Here is a 23,259-nt window from a genome sequence, read left to right on the forward strand (position 1 = left end):
AGATTTTAGACATTTTAATACCCGTTAACAAGTAAAGTTTCTGATCAGGATCACTAGCCTAGTTGATCTAGTCATGTCCGTTTGTCCGTCTGTCTGGCTGTCCATGTCATCAGTAATATATTTATGCGTGTGTTTACCAAATTACCAAGAGTTCATTTTTCGACCGAATGCGCTCAATTTCTTGCAAAAAAGACGTCACGTAATACTATGCTTTCTGTCTATCAGGACAAGGTCAAATGTATGATTACGACCCTGAAACAATCGATCAATTAAGCGAATATCGTGCTAAAGGCTAGGGCAGACCGAAAACAGCACGTCAAAGTCGTTCAAAGATCAAGGTCATGTTAAGGCTGTGCCCAAAACTCAAGACCACTCCGGGGAACGCGTTTCAAGTCGATTGATGAGAGTGATTGATCGACTGAATCGAAAAAGGCGCTGATGGCTACACCTTATTCACCTTACTTTTTGCCCACAGTAGTAACCCTTTTCCGATCCTAAGAAGAGTATATAATCATGATCAGCATCATCAGAAAAGGCGAAAATGTATGTACATATGAATGTTTCTGACTGTTTATATGCGAGTTGCTCACTTCGTTTAAAAACTATACTTTTGAGACTTTTAAAGCATATTTCTATGTACATTTTTCTTAGACCTTGTTATGTGGATATTCGATTTATTTGACACGTTAAGCAACTTATAGACATTTTAAAGATAAATTACATAACAATGTCTGAAGCACCATCAGGACATTGAAACAAACATATATATAAATAACGACAATCTTATTTTACATGAATGTGATTTCAATGTGGGACACCATTACTTAATTCTAAACAATACTACATTGCAAAATATTTTCTAATCGGTATCAATTTTGAAACAAATATATTCTGTTCTGGCTGTGATGTTGATATAAGTGTAAGCCCTGAAGTTCTGGTAGTCAGCGAAGTGTCATGTGAATCTGTGTGTAGATGTTATTCTCTCTCTTGCTGACTGTAAAACAAAAGGAAATTTCATACATATTGCATATAAAGATGCGTCACCCATGGCACGAACACTTTAGTGGGTGATTCACCTAATGAATCATACGTGACAAATGACATCAAGAACTGCAGGGAATGTATCTATTTCTGCTTATGTGAAGTTCCTGTTCCCCTATTGACTCGGCTTTAATTTTTACATCTGCAATATTAAATATATTTTCTTTGTATTTATTATATCAAGTAACCTAAACTAATGGATGAGAACTTGACACTGGCAGGCCAAGAACATATCGATGAATTTCTTAAGAAACAATGGTGAAATTGGTTTCAAAATCTTGCACTTTACTCACGTTTGCTAACGAAGCCGATTTTAAAGAAATGGAAGATTCTAATCACTCTAGATAGCATACTACTCTTGAGTAAGTACCATATAAAACACTTCAATAACCGTTAACATGCCTAGATTTTTTTGTTTTGCTTGATTATTTAGACTAGCGTTTGGGTTAAAAAGATAAAATTATTTAAAATATAAAATTACTACAAAGGTTCATTGCAAGGATTAAGGACAGGAAAATCGATAAAAAGATCTTGGAAAATGTTGTTACTTGAGTTGTCTATGTAGGGAATGATTTCAGATTTATCTGAATGAACCTGTTAACAAAAAGTGCCTTAAATCGTATGATTGTATAACTTAAATACGTCTATAAAGAATTGAAGTCAATCTCCTTAGCATAAGCTTCTCTCTGCATTTTCTCGCGTAACCGGGTTACATCCTCGTCTATCCTAACTATAGCGCGGATTTTCTAAATAAGAAATATACAAAATTAACAACTTGATTGTAAAGTGAACAAAATGTAGATAAGCGTACCTCACTCAAGTCACCAGGAGTTCGTTTCCACAACCAGAACATATATATGGGTATATAAAGCATGGATGACAATGCCGTAAACCAACCAAAAGCGTGCGCCCACCATGGATAGCTGTAGTCCAAATATTTAATTGGAGTCCACTGAACTATGTTAAAGAAAAAGACGCCCTATAAAAAAAAAATTAAATTACTACAAAATTATTTGTTAAATTTCTATAAAATTCTTACCAAGCATATAGCAGGGGTGGTAACACACCAGCAGAATTTCCACCAAACTGTAGGATAGTATCCTATCATATCCTTTATTCCATCGTAAAATCGATCAACTCCATAGCACCAAGATATTGAGACGCACTCAAAGAATATGAGCCACAGTAAGCAGAAGCCACTAACTGCATACGAATCCAAAATTTGAAATATATACATGCCGCCCTAAAAGAAATGGTTACATCCAATAGAATCGGCGCCGCATTAAACCAGATTTTTTAACCTACTTGCGTAATACAGGTTAAGCCAACTAAATAGCTAAGTGCGCATACAATAGCAATAAAAATTTCTTTGCGTTTCCTCAGCAATTGAGGCCATTCATCAATAATCGCAGTGATGAATCCCTCCATTGTACAAAATTGCGAGTCCAATCCAATAAGCAGAAGCATAAAGAAAAAGAGACAAGACCACATTGGAGAACCCGGCAACTGCAGCACTGCCGATGGATACACAAGGAACGCCAGTCCAGGTCCTGATGCTGCTACCTCAGCTACTGGTCTCTGTTGTTCGTGAGCCATAAATCCTATAACAGAAAATATTACGAACCCAGCAAACATACTGGTGCTAGAGTTAACTGTGCAGACAATAAGCGCGTCCCTGAAAATATTGGAGTTATTACGACATTTTAATTAGCCTTTTTTTTGCGCTTAGCAACGTACTTATAAACGTTATTGGTAAACTTGTTGTAACTTCCTAATGCCACTAGGGTACCTAGTCCAAGGCCATATGAGAAAAATATCTGCGTAACAGCATCTATCCAGACCTGAAAAAAATTTTCACAGAAATCAATATATTAATAGAATTAGCATTTCGCCTTTTTTAACATATGATGAATTCCTATGAATTCCTTCCACCCGGATAAACTGTTAATAAGGAACATTATTTTGGCGTTATGCGTCGTTTGCGTGAAGTAATTCGTCTAAAAAGACCAGAGTTATGGGGAAATAACTTTTGGTTTTGGCATCGCCAAAAATTCGACGCATATCGTTCCTCATCTACCGTATTCGCCTGATTTGGTTTCGCGTGAATTCGGGCTATTACCAAAACTCAAGAGACCAATCCGGGGAACGCGCTTCAAGTCGATTGAGAAGATAAAAAAATCTAAGACGCCACCATCGCGCTTTTCGGAAGGGGGCTATTTGGCATGTTTCGACATTTCGGCATTCGGCATTTTTCTTAAATTTAAAAAATTTTAATAAAAATGTTTTTAATTGGACTATACCGAGTAGCTAACCTAAGAACGATAGAAAAAAGAAGGAACCGTTTTCGACCCTTTAAAGTATATACATATGTACATTCTTTGGGATCACTAGCCGAGTCGATCTACCCATGTCCGTCGATTCGTCTGCCTGTCCGTCCATGTGAACGCAGAGATCTCGAAAACTAAAAAAGCTAGATTCTTGAGCTTCTTGTTGAAGATTTTGGAAAAAGTAAATGGGATTTTGTTTCGATTTACATGCCAACAATTGTTCAAATCGGACCATTCATTAAAAAGTTAGGCGTTGTTGCATGCAGCAGCCTCCTTCACTACGTTTCAATCTTCTGATAAAATAAGGAGTACGATGTACAATGGTATAAAAATGGAATAGAACCATGTATATGATGATATTAGACTTATTAAATAGTTAAAATGTTGCTAGCATACCTCAGAATTAGACAACTTTGAAAAGTTAGGAATAATATAAAATTTAATGCCTTCAAAAGCACCAGGTAAAGTTATTCCACGAACTAGCAGAACTGTCAGAAGAACATAGGGAAATAGAGCAGTAAAATAGACAACTTTCCCAGTCCATTTTACTCCTTTCCAAATGCAAAAGTAGCAGAGGATCCAGACAAGCAATAAAGTTCCAGCCAGTTCCCAGCGAATATTTCCAATCTCCTCAATTCCATGTGAAATTTGAAGTGCGCGACGCCTTTAACAAAACAGTTCAATGAATCAAATAAAAATTCACATGCTACATATAACTTGCTTACTCCCAAAATTCTTTTACTGGGTCCGTAAGTTCTGAAGATGTAATGTTTACAGCAGATACGGAACAAATCCTTTTTGCGGTGCCATTAATTATCTTGTCCCAGCAATTTAAATTTTTCCTTTCGTATTGATTAACACAGCTGACTGTATTCCACCAATTGTTACACGTTCTCCAAGGTACATCTGAAAAAATCATTCGATTTATTTATTACAAAAAACTTTAAAATAGTTTCTTACCTGCTCTCATCGACATGAAAAAATAAAATACTGCCCAGGCCAGAATGACAATATAGTAGACATTCATCCAACAAGACATAACGGCAGCAGCATATCCAATTCCTATGTTATATAATGTTTGACAAAATGAAAATAAGCAGTATACGTACTTAGTACTAATGACAATGGTTACAATGTTTCTCTTGATTTAATTTTAAACAAGAAATGCCTCGACTACCAGATACCCGTTACTCATCCAAAGGGAGCAAAATGGAGGTGGAGATACATATACAAGCAGCAAAGCGAGATTGTAAAGCGCAGCTGACTCGCGATTTCAATATATGTATATGTGGGCGTTGGAGTGGGCGTGGCAAACTTTTTTTGGGTTAATCGATAGGTATTGCCGAGACTAATACATTTCTGTTAACATTTTTTTTTTAGCATGAGAACGACACAGTTTTGGGCGGTATGTGTGCGTTAGAATGGCCTTGGCACCCAGCTGAAAAAGAATTTGCGCTGCGCAGGAAACCCAAGAAAAGGCCAATTCCCAACATTCTAACTCTTATAGTTTCCGAGATCTCAGCGTTAATACGGACATGGCCAGATCGACTCGGCTAATGATCCTGATTAAGAATATATATGCTTTATGGCGTCAGAAACGTTTTCTTCTACCTGATACATACTTTCCGACGAATCTAGTATACCCTTCTACTCTACTTATAACGGGTATAATGAGAGCAAAATGAAAGATAGCGACTGAAATAATTCTTTGTAAGATCAAGAAAGACAGTGTGCTAAATTAATAAAATTCTTTATCATACCCAAAAAAGCATCGGCGCGTACTTGAACCGTGGACCTTTCGCATCAGAAACAAACACCTTACCCTTTGGTCTATCGTACAACGTTTCCCGCAGGTGTTTAGTTCAAATGACATGATAACCGATACTTGAGTGCAGTTCGGAACTGGAACAAAATGACACTATCTAGGGTGAAATAGGGCTTTTCTTACAAATTGATCGCAATAATTTGGTCCTAGGTGTAGTGTCATTTCACCCACACTTATCAAATTGACACCCAAAGTTTTTTGTTTTTGGGTGCACAAGCCGAGTCAAATTAGCCATGTGCATCTGTATAAACGCTGAGATCTTGGAAACTATAAAAGCTGAAAAGTTGGGGATAAGAATGCAGCAAAGTTTCACGGCCACAAACCGACCTGAAATATGCCGCTCACAGTTTTAATGCTAAAATACAAATTTCAACTGAAACTTATTTGTTTTGTCAGTACAAACTTTATGCTTTGAAAAACGATTGCTGATGTTTTTAAAATATGATATCATTTCTGCTGTCTTATACAAAAAGTTTACAATGTGAAACAAGGTCTTACCTTTAAATATGGGGGCAATTTTAAACACACCAAGACCACCAATTGTCAGCATTTGACCAAGAGCTAACTCCATGAAAAACATTGGAATTCCAGCTAGGAACAACGTTATTATGTACGGTAATATAAATGCTCCTCCTCCATTTTTGTAGCACAAATAAGGAAATCGCCAAACATTTCCCAAACCGATTGCTAGACCCACTACAGATAGTATGAAATCCATTTTGGAAGACCATGATCCGCGTTCGGGAAGTTCAATTTTAACCAACTGAAAAAAACAAAAATACAAATATAATTTTGAGTGAGATATCCGAATACGGCACATCCTTAAAATGCTGGAGAAACATTACCTGGATATTTATCAAGGATCGATGTGTATCCGATCTCTTCTAATACTCTGTACCAACTACATTTCGATTTGTTTTTATACCCCTTAGACGGGGAGTATGAGGGTATTATGTATTACATAGCCGTGTCATTCTGCTCGTATGAACGTCGAGCTTAGGGCTAAGCCCACTTATTCCTAAGCAAAGCAATTTTATTTACTAACGCCCAAGATACTGTGGCGCTCACTTTCCTTACAAAGCCTACCTACATTTAGTAGACCTTACAAGATCACCGACTTCAATCAAAGCAAATATAAACGCAGATCAAGTTTAAAGGCGGTCCCGATCGTACGTTCGGCTAAAACTTAACAATTTACGCCGTTCGTACAAAATGTTGAGCATTACAAAATAGATTAAAAAGTTGCTATATGCAAATTCTAAAAATATGCGTTAGCTTGCATAGTAAAAAAAAGGACTTGCCCACCTATTTTTGTGTATTTTTGTTGTTTTTAAAAATTTATTTTAAATTGTAGATTACCTATTTTACCGGAATAAGAAGAGTTACAGTGTATATGTATAATCCCTGGGTCATGTGTTCAAGACCCGCAATTGCTGACGGTGCTTATACCCGTTACTCTTAGAGTAAAATGGAATTGTTGGAAAGTAAGGTTCCTTCTACCAAAGACATTCGAATATTTTACCGGATTAAGAAGAGTTAGAGTGTCTGTCCCACAATCCCTGGGTCGTGTGTTCAAGTCCTGCTTTTTCAGATGGTGTTTATACCCGTTACTCGTAGAGTAAAATGGAATCGTTGGAAAGTAAGGTTCCTTCTACCCTATAAAGTATTTATACTTGATCAGGGTCAATGGCCGAGTCGAAGTATGAACGCTGAGATATAGAGATAGACATGATCGACTTCGTTCTATAAAGATGGGCTAGGTATTCTCGGCCGAGTCTAAAGCGGGCGACTTGGTCCGACAGAAAGTACGTTTGTTTTGTTTCCATTTCAATAAGCGTTTAAGTTCTTAAAGTTAAGCTAAGCTAGTTCCTAATACCAATAGCACAAAGTAACGTTAGGTTAATGCGATATAAATCGAATATGAAAACCATAATATGATTTTTCTTTTCATTTTCTTTTTTATTTTACCGCTTTTAATTGAAAGTAAAACAAGAGGGGATGCTATTGTAGAGTGCCTTTGGATGGATAGCTGAATATTTATTATCATTGATATTCATTGTACAACCTACAATTTTTAAATTTCAAAACGCAATAATGTAAAATTTTGTACCGTAAACTGATAATTTTCTCTCTGTGCATCATATAGAATCTTACTGATGTTTTATTTTGTGGCGCATTTAAATCCGCGATTTATATAAATATTCCGAAATTTTCTAGCTACTCGATGTGAATTAATGACCTTGTTCTGCTACATAAGGGCATAAGGTCAAAACTTAACTAATGCTCCGACTTGAACAATTTTTGGGTTGCAGATAAATATTGACGAAATAAAATAAATTTACTTAGAAATAAAATCTTCAAAAATTTGTCCGCCATAAACTTGTGTGTTGAAAATGTGCCCTGCATGCCTAATCCACAGATTCCAGCTTACATACATATGTACACTTGCCAGAAAAAGTATGCGTACAAGCATCTTCAGCGTTGGAGTTTAAAAAAAGCGTTAAAAAATCATCAAAACTATTTTTTTTGTGACATTTAGTATTTTTTAAGCTTTAATTTGATGTATTAACTTATTAACTTTTAGCACTTAAGCTTTTTATAATATAAACAAGGAAGAACGCTATAGTCGAGTACCTCGACTACCAGATACCCATCACTCAGCTAAAGGGACCAAAGGGAAATGGAGATATGCAAGCAGCAAATCGAGATTGAAATCCGCCACCTACCGGCGGTAGACAGATCTAAGCGTTATGGGCGTTAGAGTGGATCAATCGATAGGTATTGACGAGACCAATACATTTCAGTTAAAATTTTTTATCTAGCATGAAAATTGTAACCGCTACAGGTTTGGGCGGTTTGTGGGCGTTAGTGTGGGTGTGGCATATTCGCGTAACAAACTTGCGCTGCGTACAAGGCTCGAAATCTAAATCTGAGATCCCAATTCTCTATCTTTGATAGTTTCCGAGATATCTACGTTCATATTTACGATTTCTTGAAGTTTGTGGGCGGTTTGTGGGCGTGGCACTTTTTTTTTGGGTCAATCGATTAAAATTGATGAGAACAATACATTTCAGTTAAAATTTTTATTCTAGCATCAAAACTGTAGGAGCCCCAGTTTTGGGCGGTTTATGGGCGTAAGAGTAGGCGTGGCACGCCAAATCTCAATAGCCTAGCTCTTATAGTTTCCGGGATCTCAGCGTTCATCCGGACAGACAGACGGTCAGACGGACATGGCTAGATCGACTCGGCTAGTGATGCTGATCAAGAATATATATACTTTATGGGGTCGGAAACGCTTCCTTCTGCCTGTTACATACTTTCCGACGAATCTAGTATACCCTTTTACTCTACGAGTAACCGGTATTAAAATATGTACAAAATAGCCTAATTTTCCACTAGACAAAGAATACGTACAAATATTTTAGGCAAAGTATGTTGAGTTTAGTACATAGTCGTATACCCTTTAGGTTTTTTTAATTCAGTCAACCCATTTTGCATCGATTGGACTAACTTTCCTCCGTCCTGCGCCCTGTTTTGTATTCCATTCCTTCACAATGACCTTTTTCAGCATGTACTGGGATGTAATGGTGTGTAGGCGGATCCTTAGTGGCATTGTGATCTGGAATTTCGGTGGCAAATTTAGCTGTTTTTTCACATAATAGAGCAACCAAAACTTTGTTTTGTGGGCACAATGCTTCGGATCGCTGTCCTGTTGGATCATCAAATCATATTCGAGTCCCAGATCCTTGGCGCTGTGATCCAAATTTTAAACTTGATCCAAAGTTTTATGAAAAGTTTCAGTGCTACAAATGCACTAATATTCACAAAAAAACATTTGTTATGATCTTTTAACTTCAAACTTTTAAACATATTTCTACGTAAACTTTTTTTAGGCACAACTTAGGGACATACAACAAGACGGCTATATTGACTCGACTAGTAATCCCGATCAAAAACATGTATACTTCAAGGGGTCGGAAACGCCATCTTCTACGTGTTACGTACTTCCCGACGGGTATAATAACTAAATTATTCAAGGTATAATATATTAAGGTATTGGTTGGTTTCCAAACCAACAGTCCCAAAAAGGAACTTCAAACCCCACTGTTTGGTAGGTTTTAATTGGTCTACTTATTTTTAACCTGTTTCTGTGAAACCGAGATTTACTTTTCGGTGAAAATTTGGTTGTAAGAGATTTCTGTGTCACCTCTGGCCTCTGATATAGATTTACCAGATTAATCAATGCACTTGCTTGTTGTACAAACCTGCTGTTTATTGGACGTGTCCGTATTTGTTGGTGTGTTAGACTGCAAATTTGGTGGCTGACTCAACTCCTTGCTCATTTCGATAGATTCGTGCTTGCGCCCGTCTCCTCCCCCGTCACCATCGTTTGCACAGTTTGGATACATTTCGGTAATGTGTTCCTTTCCAAGGAATCGAATTTAAATGTAAGGGACCAACGACAACAAACAGATAGTCCAAACTCCGCCGGTTCGTTCCGATCCGACTTTTTTCGTCAGAACTAAGCGTGATCACAAAAACAGCACCCTCGCAGGCCACTTGCTTGCATCCAACTGAGTATCTAAACCATCTAAAATGAACCTCTGTTCCTCAATCCGAGATTGCCCATTGTGGTGACATGATAATATAAGCGACGCTTAAATTTAAGGGGGCTGGTTGGTCGACATTTTTACATACAATTTAATTTAATAATGATTTAAGAAGAGGGTTCTGGCAGAGCCCAATTTGAGTATGGGCATACGGGCGCAGTGGGATCTTCATATTAAAGCACAGTAGAACATTGTGTAACAAATAGGATATCGGCATTCATTGCTTATGATTTACTGTACTAAATGAAGGTGTCCCCCACAAAACCATCCCTAGCAATTTACTGACCCATTTAAAATATTTGTATTTTATCGGTGGTATCGCAGAAGGTTGATCTGTGCATATACAAAATATTATTGTGGTGGTGTACGTACATATGTATGTAAAAAATAGAAGAACACTAGCGAGGTGAGAGTAGAAGACGAACACACTGCAACATTTAATTCCGTGACCAAACATAAAATGAACATTTTTAGAGTCCCTACTCATACTGCAAGGTTTATTTTATTCAGATCAAGTGTTTGAATAACTTTTTATTTTTTAAAAGAAAATTTTATTTATAACTATGTACACCAAATAAATTAAAAAGCTGAATATTAAAGCGGAATATAAAAACTGTTCGACAGGTACTTATAGCATAATGTCTAACCGTCACATCAAACAATTTTACAGAAATCATAGACCATTTTTGAGATTTTCATTAAATTATTAAACGTACAATGTATAGCCATCGTGACGATGGAAATAAATCTGTTCAAAAATCCATTGATTTATTTCCAATTGTTGAACGTTGAATTTGTTCTGGGACATAAATATTATATTTAATATTTAACTTTCGATTTACCAGATGTTATATGGTGTGTTTCGTCACCAATGTGGACAACAGTCCACAGTGACAAGAATGAGTGGAGCACATATGTGTAAATGGTCATTATTTGAAAATAAGCCATATACCAACTTAATAAGCGGACGTTTCATTTGCAGTAAACTTGTTTATTTATTATAATATCGCACTGTATGACCAACTAAAACCCAAAGCAAAGCCTTTTTTAAATGGTCGTTCTAATTTCGATCTGGCATTATTCGAGAAACTTGAAAATAACTTCGGCAAGTCGAAAATTTTATGCGCTTGCTGAAACCCTATCATGCATTTAAAATCGAAAGCCCGTCCTTCTCTCTCTTTTAACATGAACTAATTAACAAATTGAGGCAAAGAAATCATTTAAGAAAAAACTTTTCATATTTACCAACATATATGATATCTTTAGTTGATGATACACACTTTTGAAAGAACTTAATCCTCTCATCCCTAAGAATACGGTTTTTACGGACTTTATCGGATTGTGTGCCGAGTAGCCGAGTACTCAGATCAGCTAGGAGTTTCACTGGTCGAAAAAACTTATTCTTTGTAGTGACCGAAGTTTTCCAAGCTCACCCGCAATGCATGTAGCATAGTCATACTTTCAAGCACCTGGGTTTGTTGCCAAACGGAAAACAAATCAATTGGATCAATTTAAAAAGAGCCTTTTCAACAAATGTTTTATTTATGTAAATTAGTCGTTTAAAGCTTCTTTCTCGTCCGACGGATGCTTCGCCATCTTTCCTGCAGTACATACAGTCCTGCTACGAATCCCAATGGGCATATTGGACCTTAGGGAGGTGGGAGACGGATTGGGAACGGGGTTGTTTCGTCGCCCAGCATCCTGGTAATGACTAGTAATGGCTCCTCCAGCCGTTCCTTAGCGGAAGCCCTTTTTTCCTCCTTCCTAAGAAGCCAGTGATTACTCCATCTCCGCTTTAGTTGCCAAGTAGCTGGTGGAGGTGGAGTCCGGTGGTTCCCCAACGGAGATCGTTCTGGTGGTTCTGTTAAAAAGATACTTCTATAAGTGCAACGCAATGAAATTCTTTTGGCCAGAACTTACATTCCTTGCGACTTAGAAGAAAATTAATTTGCACTGCAATGGCGCCTTTATAAGGAAAATTTTGTTGGACCAACAGCTCGGAATTCAGCAAATGATCTCATTGTAAACAGAAATCTTGCTAATAATAAAATTAATAATGACCAACCTCATCAACCGCTTGCACATTTATAAAGAAGTAGCCTAAAATGGTACGATATATCCCTTCTTATAAAATCATCAATATTTTCTTACAAATCATTGTAGGAAGTTATATCTAATGAGTCTTGTTTAACAGCTCCCCTGACTGTGGCCCTTATAAAACTGCTTGCATAAAATTTTATTGTTTTTTTGTCTTTTCCCTGAAATATTTCTTTATAACGAAATGAAAAAAGTTAAAAGATTTCAACAAAACAATAATCTTCTTCAGAGATTCAGTGCTTTTGCACAATCTAAATTTTTAACAATGTCTGGAATATTGTAATTTCATACAACATTACAATTCGTTCAAAAAAATTATAGTCTGTACAGATCATAGAAACAAGCTTGAGGCTGAGTTACATGAATGCAACTAGAATGTTTTCCAGGGTTCTAATAAGCATCCACTTACATACAGAAAACTCATAAAGGCAGAAACGCAAATATTTGCGCACAAGAACGACCCGTTGCTGAATGAAAAACGCTCATGGCCATTAAATTCAAAGGGTTAAACGACTATGCAAAAGCGAGGGCTGACCGAAAAGTAGATGTGCCATATACTGCTGAATTATTATTTACAAATAATTAAAAAGAGTAAAAATACTATAGTAAGTATCTAGTCATATCTATGGGGTTGATCCTATATTACGTAATCAGAGTTTTTCCGATTATCGAAACAAACCTCACCACGTACAATCAATTTCTCAAAAAAAAAAAATAGTTTGTTAAATTTAACTGACAACTAAGAATTCTATTTCCGTTGATAATTTTTTTTGGCATTTGTTTTTCTTACAACAGCTGACTAGAGTCAAAATGCATTTCCTTCCCAAAACAATCCCGAAACTTCATGTACAGAAATCACCAAAGTGCCTAAAAATACTGAATAAAAATAGTAAAATATTAAATGTACTTGCAGTTACTCTTAACCATTATCTTCTTTCTGGGTTTCTAAGCCTAGTACTCAAATCAAACAAAATCGCGAGCTAACCATAGGAGGGAGCGAGAGGCAAACATGAGGGTAACGCTTTTCGTCGGGTCCGTTATTTACTGCGGTACTCAGATGAGCTAAGGAAATTCCAGAACAATTCCGATTTTGTGAGTGAACTTCGATGAACACCTTCAGCCGCCGCGCAAGAAATTAGAAATTTCAATTTCCCTGTGTTCGTGCAGAAGCGGTGCTAAAACGTAAAATTAAAAATGGGGAAAAGTAAGTAAGTAAAGTACAAAAAAGCCCAAATACTCCTGCAGAAGGTGAAAAAGGACGCCTAATCCAATCTGTTGCCCTGTATTGTGAGGTTTGAACCACAGGGTGCAATACTACAACAGGGCAAATCAGCAGGACAATGAAATGGAGATAAATCCATTGAGAACCCCTTTGGGAAGGAGCATGCCGATCGAGACTTCGATCCCTACATGGATGTCTGGCCGGACGTGTCCACGCAAGGAAAGTAGGTTCTGGCTAAAAGAATTTGGTTACGTTGTACTAATAATATATATCTCCGACAAGCTCTCCATTGGGGAATTGCTGGACTTCACCACTACCAGCAACTTGGCACCTAAAGCGGAGATGGAGGACCCATTATCAGCCATTGCCAGGATGCTGGACGACTCCTGCAGCATCAGCGGAACAACCCCGTTCTCAATCCGGCTCCCACTCCCTCAAGGCCCATGTTAGCATTTTGAAAATTGAAGCTGGACTGCAGATAGCACGGAGAAGATGGCGAAGCATCCGCGAGACGAGAAGGAACCTGAATACTACTAGTTTGAACAAACAGAACATCCCTTGTAAATTCCATTTATTACACCCGTTTCTCGTAGGGTAAAAGTATATATATTCTTGACCAGGATCACTAGCCGAGTCGATCAAGCCATGTCCGTCTGTCCGTATGAACGCTGTGATCTCGGAAACTATAAAAGCTGCAGTACTGGAATTAGGCTTGCATATTCTAGATATTCCTGCCCCGCGCAAGTTTGTTTCGCCCACATGCCAGAAAAAAATATTAAAACTGAAGTGCATTGGTCTTGTTAGTACCTATCGATTGAACCAAAAAAAAATATGTCACGCCCTCTCTAACGCCCACACACCGCCCAAACCTGTGGTGCCCACAATTTTCATGCTGGAAAAAAATGTTAACTGAAATGTATTAGTTTCGTCAGTACCTATCGATTGATAGATTTGGCGCGCCCACTCTGACGCCCATAACGCTTAAATCTGTCGGCCTCCCACTTAACCGCATATAGAGATCGCGGGTAGGTGGCGCATTACAATCTCGCTTTGCTCCTTGCATTTCTCCATCTCCCCTTGGTCCATTTAGCAGAGTAACGGGTATCTGATAGTCGAGGTACTCGACTATAGCAGTCTTTCTTGTTATACCCGTTACTCGTAGAGTAAAAGGGTATACTAGATTCGTCGGAAAGTATGTAACAGGCAGAAGGAAGCGTTTCCGACCCCATAAAGTATATATATTCTTGATCAGGATCACTAGCCGAGTCGATCTAGCTATGTCCGTCTGTCTGTCCGGATGAACGCTGAGATCTCGGAAACTATGAGAGCTAGGCTATTGAGATTTGGCGTGCAGGTTCCTGAGTTTCTTCCGCAGCGCAAGTTTATTTCAGTAGAGTGCCACGCCCACTCTAACGCCCACAAACCGCCCAAATTCGTGGCTCCTACAGTTTTGATGCTAGAATAAAAAGTTTATCTGAAATGTATTGTTCTCATCAATACCTATAGATTGACCCAAAAAAAAGTTTGCCACGCCCACTTTAACGCCCACAAACTTCAAAAAATCGTAAATATGAACGTGGATATCTCGGAAACTATCATAGATAGAGAATCGGGATCTCAGATTTAGATTCCGTAGCTTTGTACGCAGCGCAATTTTGTTAAGCGAATATGCCACGCCCACTATAACGCCCACAAACCGCCCAAACCTGTGGCGCCCACAATTTTTATGCTATATACAACATTTTAACTGAACTGTATTGGTCTCGTCAATACCTATCGATTAACCCAAAAAAACATTTGCCACGCCCACCCTAACGCCCATAACGCTTAAATCTGTCTACCGCCGGTAGGTGGCGCACTTAAAGCTCTCTTTGCTGCTTGCATATCTCCATTTCCCTTTGGTCCCTTAAGCTGAGTAACGGGTATCTGATATTCGAGGTACTCGACTATAGCGTTCTCCCTTGTTTTTGATATAATTTCTTCAGTCCTTTTTAAATTGCTCCAGTTTTCAGCAAGCCCAGCTGTTTCACAGTAAGACATTGCAACATGCATTACTAGTGAACTTTGAAATCTTCGGTTATTCTACAAAGAATAAGATTTTTCTGGGCATTATAGCCTACTACTCAGATCGACAGAGTTTCAATAGTCGAAAAATCTTATTGTTTGTAGTGTGACCGAAGTTTTCAAAGTTCACCCGCAACGCATGTTGCATGGTCTTACTATCAAGCAGCTGGATTTGTTGACAAACGGAAAACAAATCAAAGTAATTTAAAAAATGCGAGTCTGCTGGTTCACACAGAAATTAACTTAAAAACAAGAAAGAACGCTATAGTCGAGTGCCTCGACTATCAGATACCCGTTACTCAGCTAAAGGGACCAAAGGGAAATGGAAATAAGCAAGCAGCAAAGCAAGACTGAAATGCGCCACCTACCGGCGGTAGACAGATTTAAGCGTTATGGGCGTTAGGGTGGGCGTGGAAAATTTTTTTTTTGGTCAATCGATAGGTATTGACGAGACCGATACAGTTCAGTTAAAATTTTGTATCTAGCATGAAAATTGTGGGCGCCACAGGCTTGGGCGGTTTGTGGGCGTTAGAGTGGGCGTGGCATACTCGCGTATCAAAATTGCGCTGCGTACAAAGGTTCGGAATCTAAATCTGAAATCCTGATTCTATATCTTTGATAGTTTCCGAGATATCCACGTTCATATTTACGATTTTTTGAAGTTTGGGGGCGGTTTGTGGGCGATAAAGTGGGCGTGGCAAACTTTTTTTTAAGTCAATCGATAGGTATTGATGAGAACAATACATTTCAGTTAAAATTTTTATTCTAGCATCAAAACTGTAGGAGCAACAGTTTTGGGCGGTTTGTGGGCGTAAAAGTGGGCGTGGCACTCTACTGAAACAAACTTGCGCTGCGTAAGAAGATCAGGAATCTGCACGCCAAATCTCAATAGCCTAGCTCTCATAGTTTCCAAGATCTCAGCGTTCATCCGGACAGACAGACGGACAGACGGACAGACGGACAGACGGACAGACGGACAGACGGACAGACGGACAGACGGACATGGCTAGATCGACTCGGCTAGTGATCCTGATCAAGAATATATATACTTTATGGGGTCGGAAACGCTTCCTTCTGCCTGTTACATACTTTCCGACGAATCTAGTATACCCTTTTACTCTACGAGTAACGGGTATAATAAATGGAATGTTTAACGGATATTCATACCCTTGCAGAGGGTATAATGATTTCATTCAGAAGTTTGCAACGCAGTGAAGGAAACGTTTCCGACCCCAACAATTATATATATTCTTGATCAGCATCACTTGGCGAGTCGATCTAGCAATGTCCGCCGGTCTGTCCGTCTCTACGCGAACTAGTCTTTCAGTTTTAAAGCTATTGGTATGAAACCTTCCCAAAAGATGTATTTTTTTTGCAGGTAGTATACATGTCGAGACGAGCCGGGTCGAACAACATTATCCTGTAGCTTCCACAGAAATGATAAAAAATTTTGAAAATGTAAAAAAATAACTTCGGTAGTAAATTTAAATGGAACACTATCTTAGTTTTTGTAATTAGTTTTTAGTTTTCTAAAAATCGGAAGGCCTGTACATACAATGCTCCCACCGGAACGACCTGCAACGGTAAAGAAACTTCGGCGTGCCGATGCTAGCTTTTTTCTTCATTAATGCAAATTAGTAGGTTAAAGCTTCCGTCAGACCAGCTCCGATTCCGAATGTGCCAACATGGTCCTTGAGGGAGTAGGAGCCGGATTGAGAAAGGGGTTGTAACGCTGGTGCTGCAGGACGTCGCCCAGCATCCTGTCAATGGCTGGTAATGGCTCATCTAGCTGTCCCTTAGCGGTCCGCCTCCCTATATCAGCCAAGTAGCTGATGGTGGTAAAGTCCAGCAATTTCAAAATGAACATCGTATTACTGGAAGTTCTGCTAAGACACACTTATATTAGTACAACGCAATCAAATTTTTTTGACCAGAAGCTACATTCTTTGCAAGGACACGATGTCCCTGTAGGGAGGGAAGTCCCACTCGGCATGGTCCTTCCCACTGGGATTCGCTAGTGGTTCTCCCCCAGCTCTTCCAATCTTCTGCGGATTTGCTCTGTTGTGGTATTGTTCCTTTGGGTCAAGTCCCACAATACTGGGCAACAGCTTGGATTAGGCGTGCTCTTTCATTTGCACTCACCTCCTGCAGGGGGTTTTAGTGTTTTTCATCCATTTTCAGTTTAGAACACATTGAAAGCTTCAATTTTCTTATTCTTTGCGCGGCGGGTAACTGGCTTTATTGGAATTCACTCATGAAATCCAGTATTTTTCTGGTAGTTCCTTAGTTTATCTAAATACCGCGGTGAAAAACGGACCCGACGAAAAGCTATAGCTGCCTGTCTGCCTCTCGCTCTCTCCTATGACTAGCTCGCGGTTTTCGTTGATGTGAGTACTAGGCTTTATGGAAGAAAAAGAAGCTGAAGCGTAAATGGGTGTTTTTGCATTCAAAAAATAAAACATAACAAGAAATTTCTTAACCTATATTTGTAACTAATTTAAAAAAACGAATACATAATTGTATTCCTAATATTTTGGTATTATATTCCGATCCGTTGCTACCTTACCTGTAAAAAATTTATCGATGACCTCGACTATTAGATACTCAGGCTTAAAAAATTTGTTTTGTAATTGTGATCTAATAAAAAAAGGTACACACAGTAGTAAACAAGAATACGGTCAAAAAGAACAAAGCTTGAACCAGTATTTTGTGTGCAAAAAGTAAGGTAAATTTGATTGTAAAATATAACTTTTGTATTTAATTGAATCGAACCCTTTCAGTTAAATGAACAGAGTCCGATACGCGTTCGGGCCCTTGGTTTTCCGCTTTCCACCTCCAAGTTGCGTGATCATCAGTATTTTGGACTTGCTGTCGTGTCGGTCCTCGGAATTTTCTCTGCGTGGTCTCGTAATCGTTCAAGTTTAGAGAGTTCCTTTGGATAGTCTCCTCCGAGAGCGTGCAGCTTGTGTGCGTTAGAGTAGGCGCTGCACAATCGGATAAAAAAATTACGCAGAACCAGAAGCTAAGGAATATGTAATATGAAATCTCAACCCTCTAGCTCTTATAGTTTCTGAGATCACAGCGTTCACTCGCTAGGCCATCTATTTGGCTAGTGATACTGATAAAGAATATATATACTTTATAGGGTCGGAAACGCTTCATTCTATTGATATAAACATGGAAGGAAAACACAAAAACCACGTCAAAAACGCCTGAGGTAAAAATACTTTAATCCAATATGTTGTGGATCGGCCAGTATTGTGGGACTTGGGCCAAATACAATATATTGTATATATACCCTTTAACTTTACGAGTAACGCCTATGAAATTTTTGACCTACTTGAACTATTTTCAATGACAAGCTTAACTACTTGTTTTGACATTTTGTTTTGGTATCCAATACAGATCTCTTTTGCCAACAAAACGAGCTGATTGACAGTAAGACCATAGTACATGCATTCGTGTGGAGAATCGGTTATGGTATTTTCTTGTCGTCTGTTAGGGTGAGAAAAAGTTTTCACCTATTGCCTTTCGCTCTCTAGTATCTTATAGCTGACAAACGCATTTAAACTATCATAGTATTTGGTTTAAGGAATCTGAAAATACAAATTAAACCGTAGTTATAAAACTGTTGTATTTCGACAATTTCATTTGGGTAAGCGTTATGACCGTATGAATGCTGTGATCCGGAAACGATGATACATAGTGAGGATTAGGAATGCAGATTCCTGCGTAGCGCAAGTTTGGTGAAAAGTATTGACTATTAATAGACCAACAATCAAAATGTTGGCACGCCCACAACAAATTGTCATGAACTCTGATATCTCCGAAACTATAGAAGCTAGAAAGTTAGTACTTAGCATGTGGAATACCAATACGGTGACGCTCCCATTTTCAAAAACTAAAAATGAATTTTATATAGAGCTATTTTCGAAAATGTAATTAGATTAAAGCAAATGTACCGTAGACAAAATGTAAAATATATTTATTTCAAAGTTTGTTCCCCATTGTTTGTTTTACGATTTTTGAACTTTAAGTTTTAGGTTCCCATCAAATCATGAAGTTCATCGGGGGTGCCACAGAACTTGCTGCAATTGTCGTGCACCTTCGATGCGATTCGTCACTACGTGGTCTGCCATCCACACTGATAGTACTCGTCTTCGTCCGGACGTCTGTGCGCTTTGTCACTACGTGTGCTGTGGACGGCAACAGTGAAATTTTAGACCTATTGAAAACGAAACCTAAGCGAACTTGTATTCCAAGCTACCTGGTAAAAGCAAGGGAGAAAGCACGCATGTACGAATGCACGATAAGCGAAACAGCACTCGTGAAGATGTTCATTTAGAAGCAACCATGTGCTGAGTAGGTTTGATACGGCAGGGGTGTTGCATGTCCACAAGTCCACAACACACAGTACATGCACATTTGTTTGTGTTGTCGGCGCAGCTGTGTGCGTGTGTGTGGGTGTGAGGCTGTTGTTTATATTGCTGCTGTTAAGTAAGCATTTGCTGGGGGTACTTTAGTCGAATTTGAAGCAACGCCCGAACAGGTTCTGTATAAATGTGTATAGGAATGTTAATGAGGGAGCGAACGAGACGAAAATATGTACAAATTTTCGACAAACTGTGATCATTTATTTACTTTTACCGAAAGTATTTTCTGCTGTTTCCTTAAATTAATTAACAAAACAAATTCCTGAATCCGAAAGCAAACAGATGCTCACAAAACATAAGTACGTTAAAAGTACATAGTGTGGATGTGAATACTTACCAAAATTCTGTGCAAAGATTGTTACATATGTAAAGAAGAGGCTACACATTTCAGACAGAAATGACCAAATGAATGGAAGATTACAACATTTATTATTTCAATATCAAACGAATTTTGATGGCCATGTGGAGAAAACATGATAATAGATATTGAACCAAACTTTTCGCCAAAAAGCAAAGCTCCAACAAAGTGGTGCGATCTTTTACAATATAAATGTAAAACTAGTTACTCTCAAACAAAAAAATTAATAGCGCATACAAACAAGTCCACCTGGATTTTGAAGATAATTTTTCATATATTTTTTTACCGCACTACAAAAACAGTAGGCATTGCAGAACTGGAACCTACTATTAAACCACCGCCTCGTACAGTATATTGTCAGTCTAAGCTTGCCAAAGTTTATAATAGGTATCCCAAATATTCCCAAATATGGCTTATGTTTGTTTTATTGCTGCCAACTCAGCAACAAGTCAATGGTCATGGAATGTTCCGCCCAACGTCAAATTCAAACGTATTGTCTTTATCACATTCGCAAAATGAAAATATGCAACTTCAAATTGCGCTGCTTAAAAATCAAAACATTGGAGCTGAGAGTCTAGAAACCCATCAACTACAATCAAAAATCCAAGCCAAAAGAACAAGTTCGGATAAGGATCTTAACAATTTATCCAAAAAGATTAGTAAGCAAAGCAGAGACTCATTCTATAATGCCAGTTCAAATAAATATAGTCTGATTAATCTAAGCCAGCCTAAACACACGCCTCACTTAATCAATCAAAAAATAAAAGTTGAGTGGAAAAGTTCCGTACCAATTTACAATAGACAAACAAGAAAAAGCAGAGATATTCGGCTAGAAAATAAGAGTCATAATAGAAAACCGAAAAGAGTTGATGAAGTCAGGCTTAAACGCCTAGTGTTAAAAGGGCTTGGGATGAAAAAAATACCAGATATGAAAAAGGTAAGAAACTGAATGCCAACTAAAAGAACATCTGAAGTACTTACTAAGCCATATGAAAATTGGAGCTTTAATGAAAATTATCTATTTGCAGGTTAATATAAGCCAAGTTGAATATTCCAACAAATACATAGAATACCTAAGCCGCCTAAGGAGTCACCAGGATAAGGGCACAAGCTATTTTAATAACTATATTGGGGCTTCATCTATTGCAGACCTACATTTTTTAAGCATTATTACAAACAAATTTAATGACATTAGTCACAAACGACTGCGTCATAAGAGATCATTTAAAAATTTAAACAGGCTAACACAAAACAAAAAACATAAAAACAATGAAGATTCAGTATATGGCCAACAGGACAAAACAAACATTCTGTTGCACTTTCCACTGACAAATCTAAAAGATGCCAAGTTTCACCATGATAAAATAGACGAGGCCAATGTCAGGCTTATGCTCCTATACAGCTCATCCCTAGCAACTAATTCTCGCCGATGGCAAGGACCTAGAAACAGAAAGTTAAATAAAATTTCTGGGACTGTTAGTTCAATGAATCCTGTTAAGAGCTGTAATTCTGGTGATGTCAGCTATAATCAATTTAAAAGGGTCCGAAGTCGACAATTGAATCTGAAGGTGTATCAACTTCTTTCGTCGAACAGACGAAGGCTTTTGGCCTCTCGGAAAATTGAATTTGAAAATATTGAATACGAAGAAACACGAACTCAGTGGATAGAATTTGACGTGACAAAAGCTGTTCGTAGTTGGATGAACAAAAGTCATGAAAATTTGGGAATAGAAATTCAATGTGATAAATGCAAAAGTATAGGTGCTCGAATACTTAGCGACTCAGACTCTTCGACGCAATCATCATCCGGAAAATCGGCCACACCAAACAACGAACGCTTCAACCTCATGCCAGTTCTAAATATAATCGGACATGGAGCCCTGAAAGCCCAAAAAGAAGATGACGTTCATCATATCGTTCTGACCAATAATAGAAGCGATGAATATGTACATCATCGTTCAAACCAAGATACAACCTGGAGAAAGGAAAAGTGGAACAACAACTGTTACAAATTGCACCAGCGATGCTGCAGAAATCCGCTGGATGTTGCCTTCAAGGACATTAAGGGTTTTGAGTTTATATTACAGCCAAAAGTATTCGATGCGGGTTATTGCCATGGAAGATGCCCACCGCGTCACAATCCAGCCCACCACCACGCCCTGTTGCAAAGTCTTATATGGCAAGAAGATCATACCCGAGCACCCCGTCCGTGTTGCGCTCCTTCAAAACTTGAGATGCTCGAAATATTACATGTTGACGAAAACCACAGCGATAAACTCAAAATTTCCACATGGAGTGATATGCAGGTTGTAGAATGTGCCTGTTCTTAAATGAAAACCGCTCTCAATATGCCTTAACGATTTATTTTTACATGTAATCCGTTATTTACCAACTATTGCCTCTAATTTTTAAGTATAAATTTAAAAGTATAATAAAAAATTATCTTTAAAAAACCGAAAATACTTATTATTGTTTACGATACACAAAAATTGGTTTCAACAAATAATGTACGCTATAGTCGAGTGTCCTGACTATCAGATATTCGTTACTCAGCTATACAGCTAACTTCAAAATAAATACTTCTCTCATTTTATCTACTTTACATTTTTACAAGGTATCTTCTGGATGTGACGTCATTAACGATGTTCTTACTAGATACAGGCGTAAAATCATTAACTACAAACTAATGGTCCAAGCGGAATAGAATAAAATATATTTGAATTATATTTGGGCGCCACAGGTTTGTAGGCGTTAGAGTGGGCGTGGCATATTCACGTAACAAACTTGCGCTGCGTACAAGGCTCGAAATCTAAATCTGTGATCCCAATTCTCTATCTTTGATAGTTTCCGAGATATCCACATTCATATTTACGATTTCTTGAAGTTTGTGGGCGGTTTGTGGGCGTGGCAGACTTTTTTTGGGTCAATCGATAGGTATTGATGAGAACAATACATTTCAGTTAAAATTTTTACTCTAGCATCAAATCTGTAGGAGCCACAGTTTTGGGCGATTTGTGGGCGTGGCACGCTGCGTAAGAAGCTCAGGAATCTGCATCCCAAATCCCAGTATCAAGAATATATGTACTTTATGGGGTCGGAAACGCTTCCTTCTGCCTATAACATACTTTCCGACGAATCTAGTATATCCTTTTACTTTACGAGTAACGGGTATAACCATACAGAAGTTACTACAGAGAAAAAAAATACCCGTTTGATATTGTCTCCTCAATTTTTACATATCACTTTGTTCATATCAAATTGATACGAATTCTTATCAATATG

The 23,259-nt window shown here is 38.1% G+C and overlaps 2 protein-coding genes and 1 long non-coding RNA gene across 4 annotated transcripts; 1 reads left to right on the forward strand and 2 right to left on the reverse strand.

The window, feature by feature from the left end:
* Positions 1–654: 654 nt before the first annotated feature.
* LOC119557972 (sodium- and chloride-dependent GABA transporter 1) lies at positions 655–9,790 on the reverse strand. Of its 2 annotated transcripts, XM_037871086.1 has the most exons (10): positions 9,459–9,788; positions 5,692–5,956; positions 4,329–4,430; positions 4,094–4,274; positions 3,765–4,032; positions 2,779–2,882; positions 2,347–2,716; positions 2,081–2,284; positions 1,853–2,020; positions 655–1,787 (listed from the first exon to the last, which is right to left on the reverse strand). In XM_037871086.1, the coding sequence occupies exons 1-10, from the start codon at positions 9,600–9,602 to the stop codon at positions 1,686–1,688; spliced, it is 1,908 nt and encodes a 635-aa protein (XP_037727014.1). In that variant the 5' UTR covers positions 9,603–9,788; the 3' UTR covers positions 655–1,685. The 2 variants fall into 2 exon arrangements, with proteins under 2 accessions (XP_037727014.1, XP_037727103.1); XM_037871175.1 differs by lacking the exons at positions 655–1,787; positions 1,853–2,020 and having other exon boundaries at positions 2,155–2,244; positions 9,459–9,790.
* Positions 9,791–19,145: 9,355 nt separating this feature from the next.
* Positions 19,146–20,045, reverse strand: LOC119563233. Its single transcript, XR_005222119.1, has 3 exons — positions 19,957–20,045; positions 19,454–19,738; positions 19,146–19,382 (listed from the first exon to the last, which is right to left on the reverse strand). It is a non-coding gene; the product is annotated as an uncharacterized LOC119563233 (long non-coding RNA).
* LOC119563224 lies at positions 19,712–22,430 on the forward strand. Its single transcript, XM_037876530.1, has 2 exons — positions 19,712–20,914; positions 21,006–22,430. Exons 1-2 carry the CDS (start codon positions 20,093–20,095, stop codon positions 22,305–22,307), a joined length of 2,124 nt encoding a protein of 707 aa, XP_037732458.1. The 5' UTR covers positions 19,712–20,092; the 3' UTR covers positions 22,308–22,430.
* Positions 22,431–23,259: the final 829 nt, after the last annotated feature.

Source organism: Drosophila subpulchrella, chromosome 4 (genome assembly GCF_014743375.2).
Source record: "Drosophila subpulchrella strain 33 F10 #4 breed RU33 chromosome 4, RU_Dsub_v1.1 Primary Assembly, whole genome shotgun sequence".
Classification (NCBI taxonomy): domain Eukaryota; kingdom Metazoa; phylum Arthropoda; class Insecta; order Diptera; family Drosophilidae; genus Drosophila; species Drosophila subpulchrella.

Bases quoted from the DNA above. Each gene is read 5' to 3' on its own strand.
- LOC119557972 (XM_037871086.1), bottom strand. From the start codon at position 9,602: ATGTATCCAAACTGTGCAAACGATGGTGACGGGGGAGGAGACGGGCGC. The intron at 2,717-2,778 runs GTACGTTGCTAA...CAATATTTTCAG, and splicing joins TTTACCAATAACGTTTATAA to GGACGCGCTTATTGTCTGCA. The intron at 2,285-2,346 runs GTAGGTTAAAAA...CATTTCTTTTAG, and splicing joins GCTTAACCTGTATTACGCAA to GGCGGCATGTATATATTTCA.
- LOC119563224 (XM_037876530.1), top strand. From the start codon at position 20,093: ATGATAATAGATATTGAACCAAACTTTTCGCCAAAAAGCAAAGCTCCA. The intron at 20,915-21,005 runs GTAAGAAACTGA...ATCTATTTGCAG, and splicing joins AAATACCAGATATGAAAAAG to GTTAATATAAGCCAAGTTGA.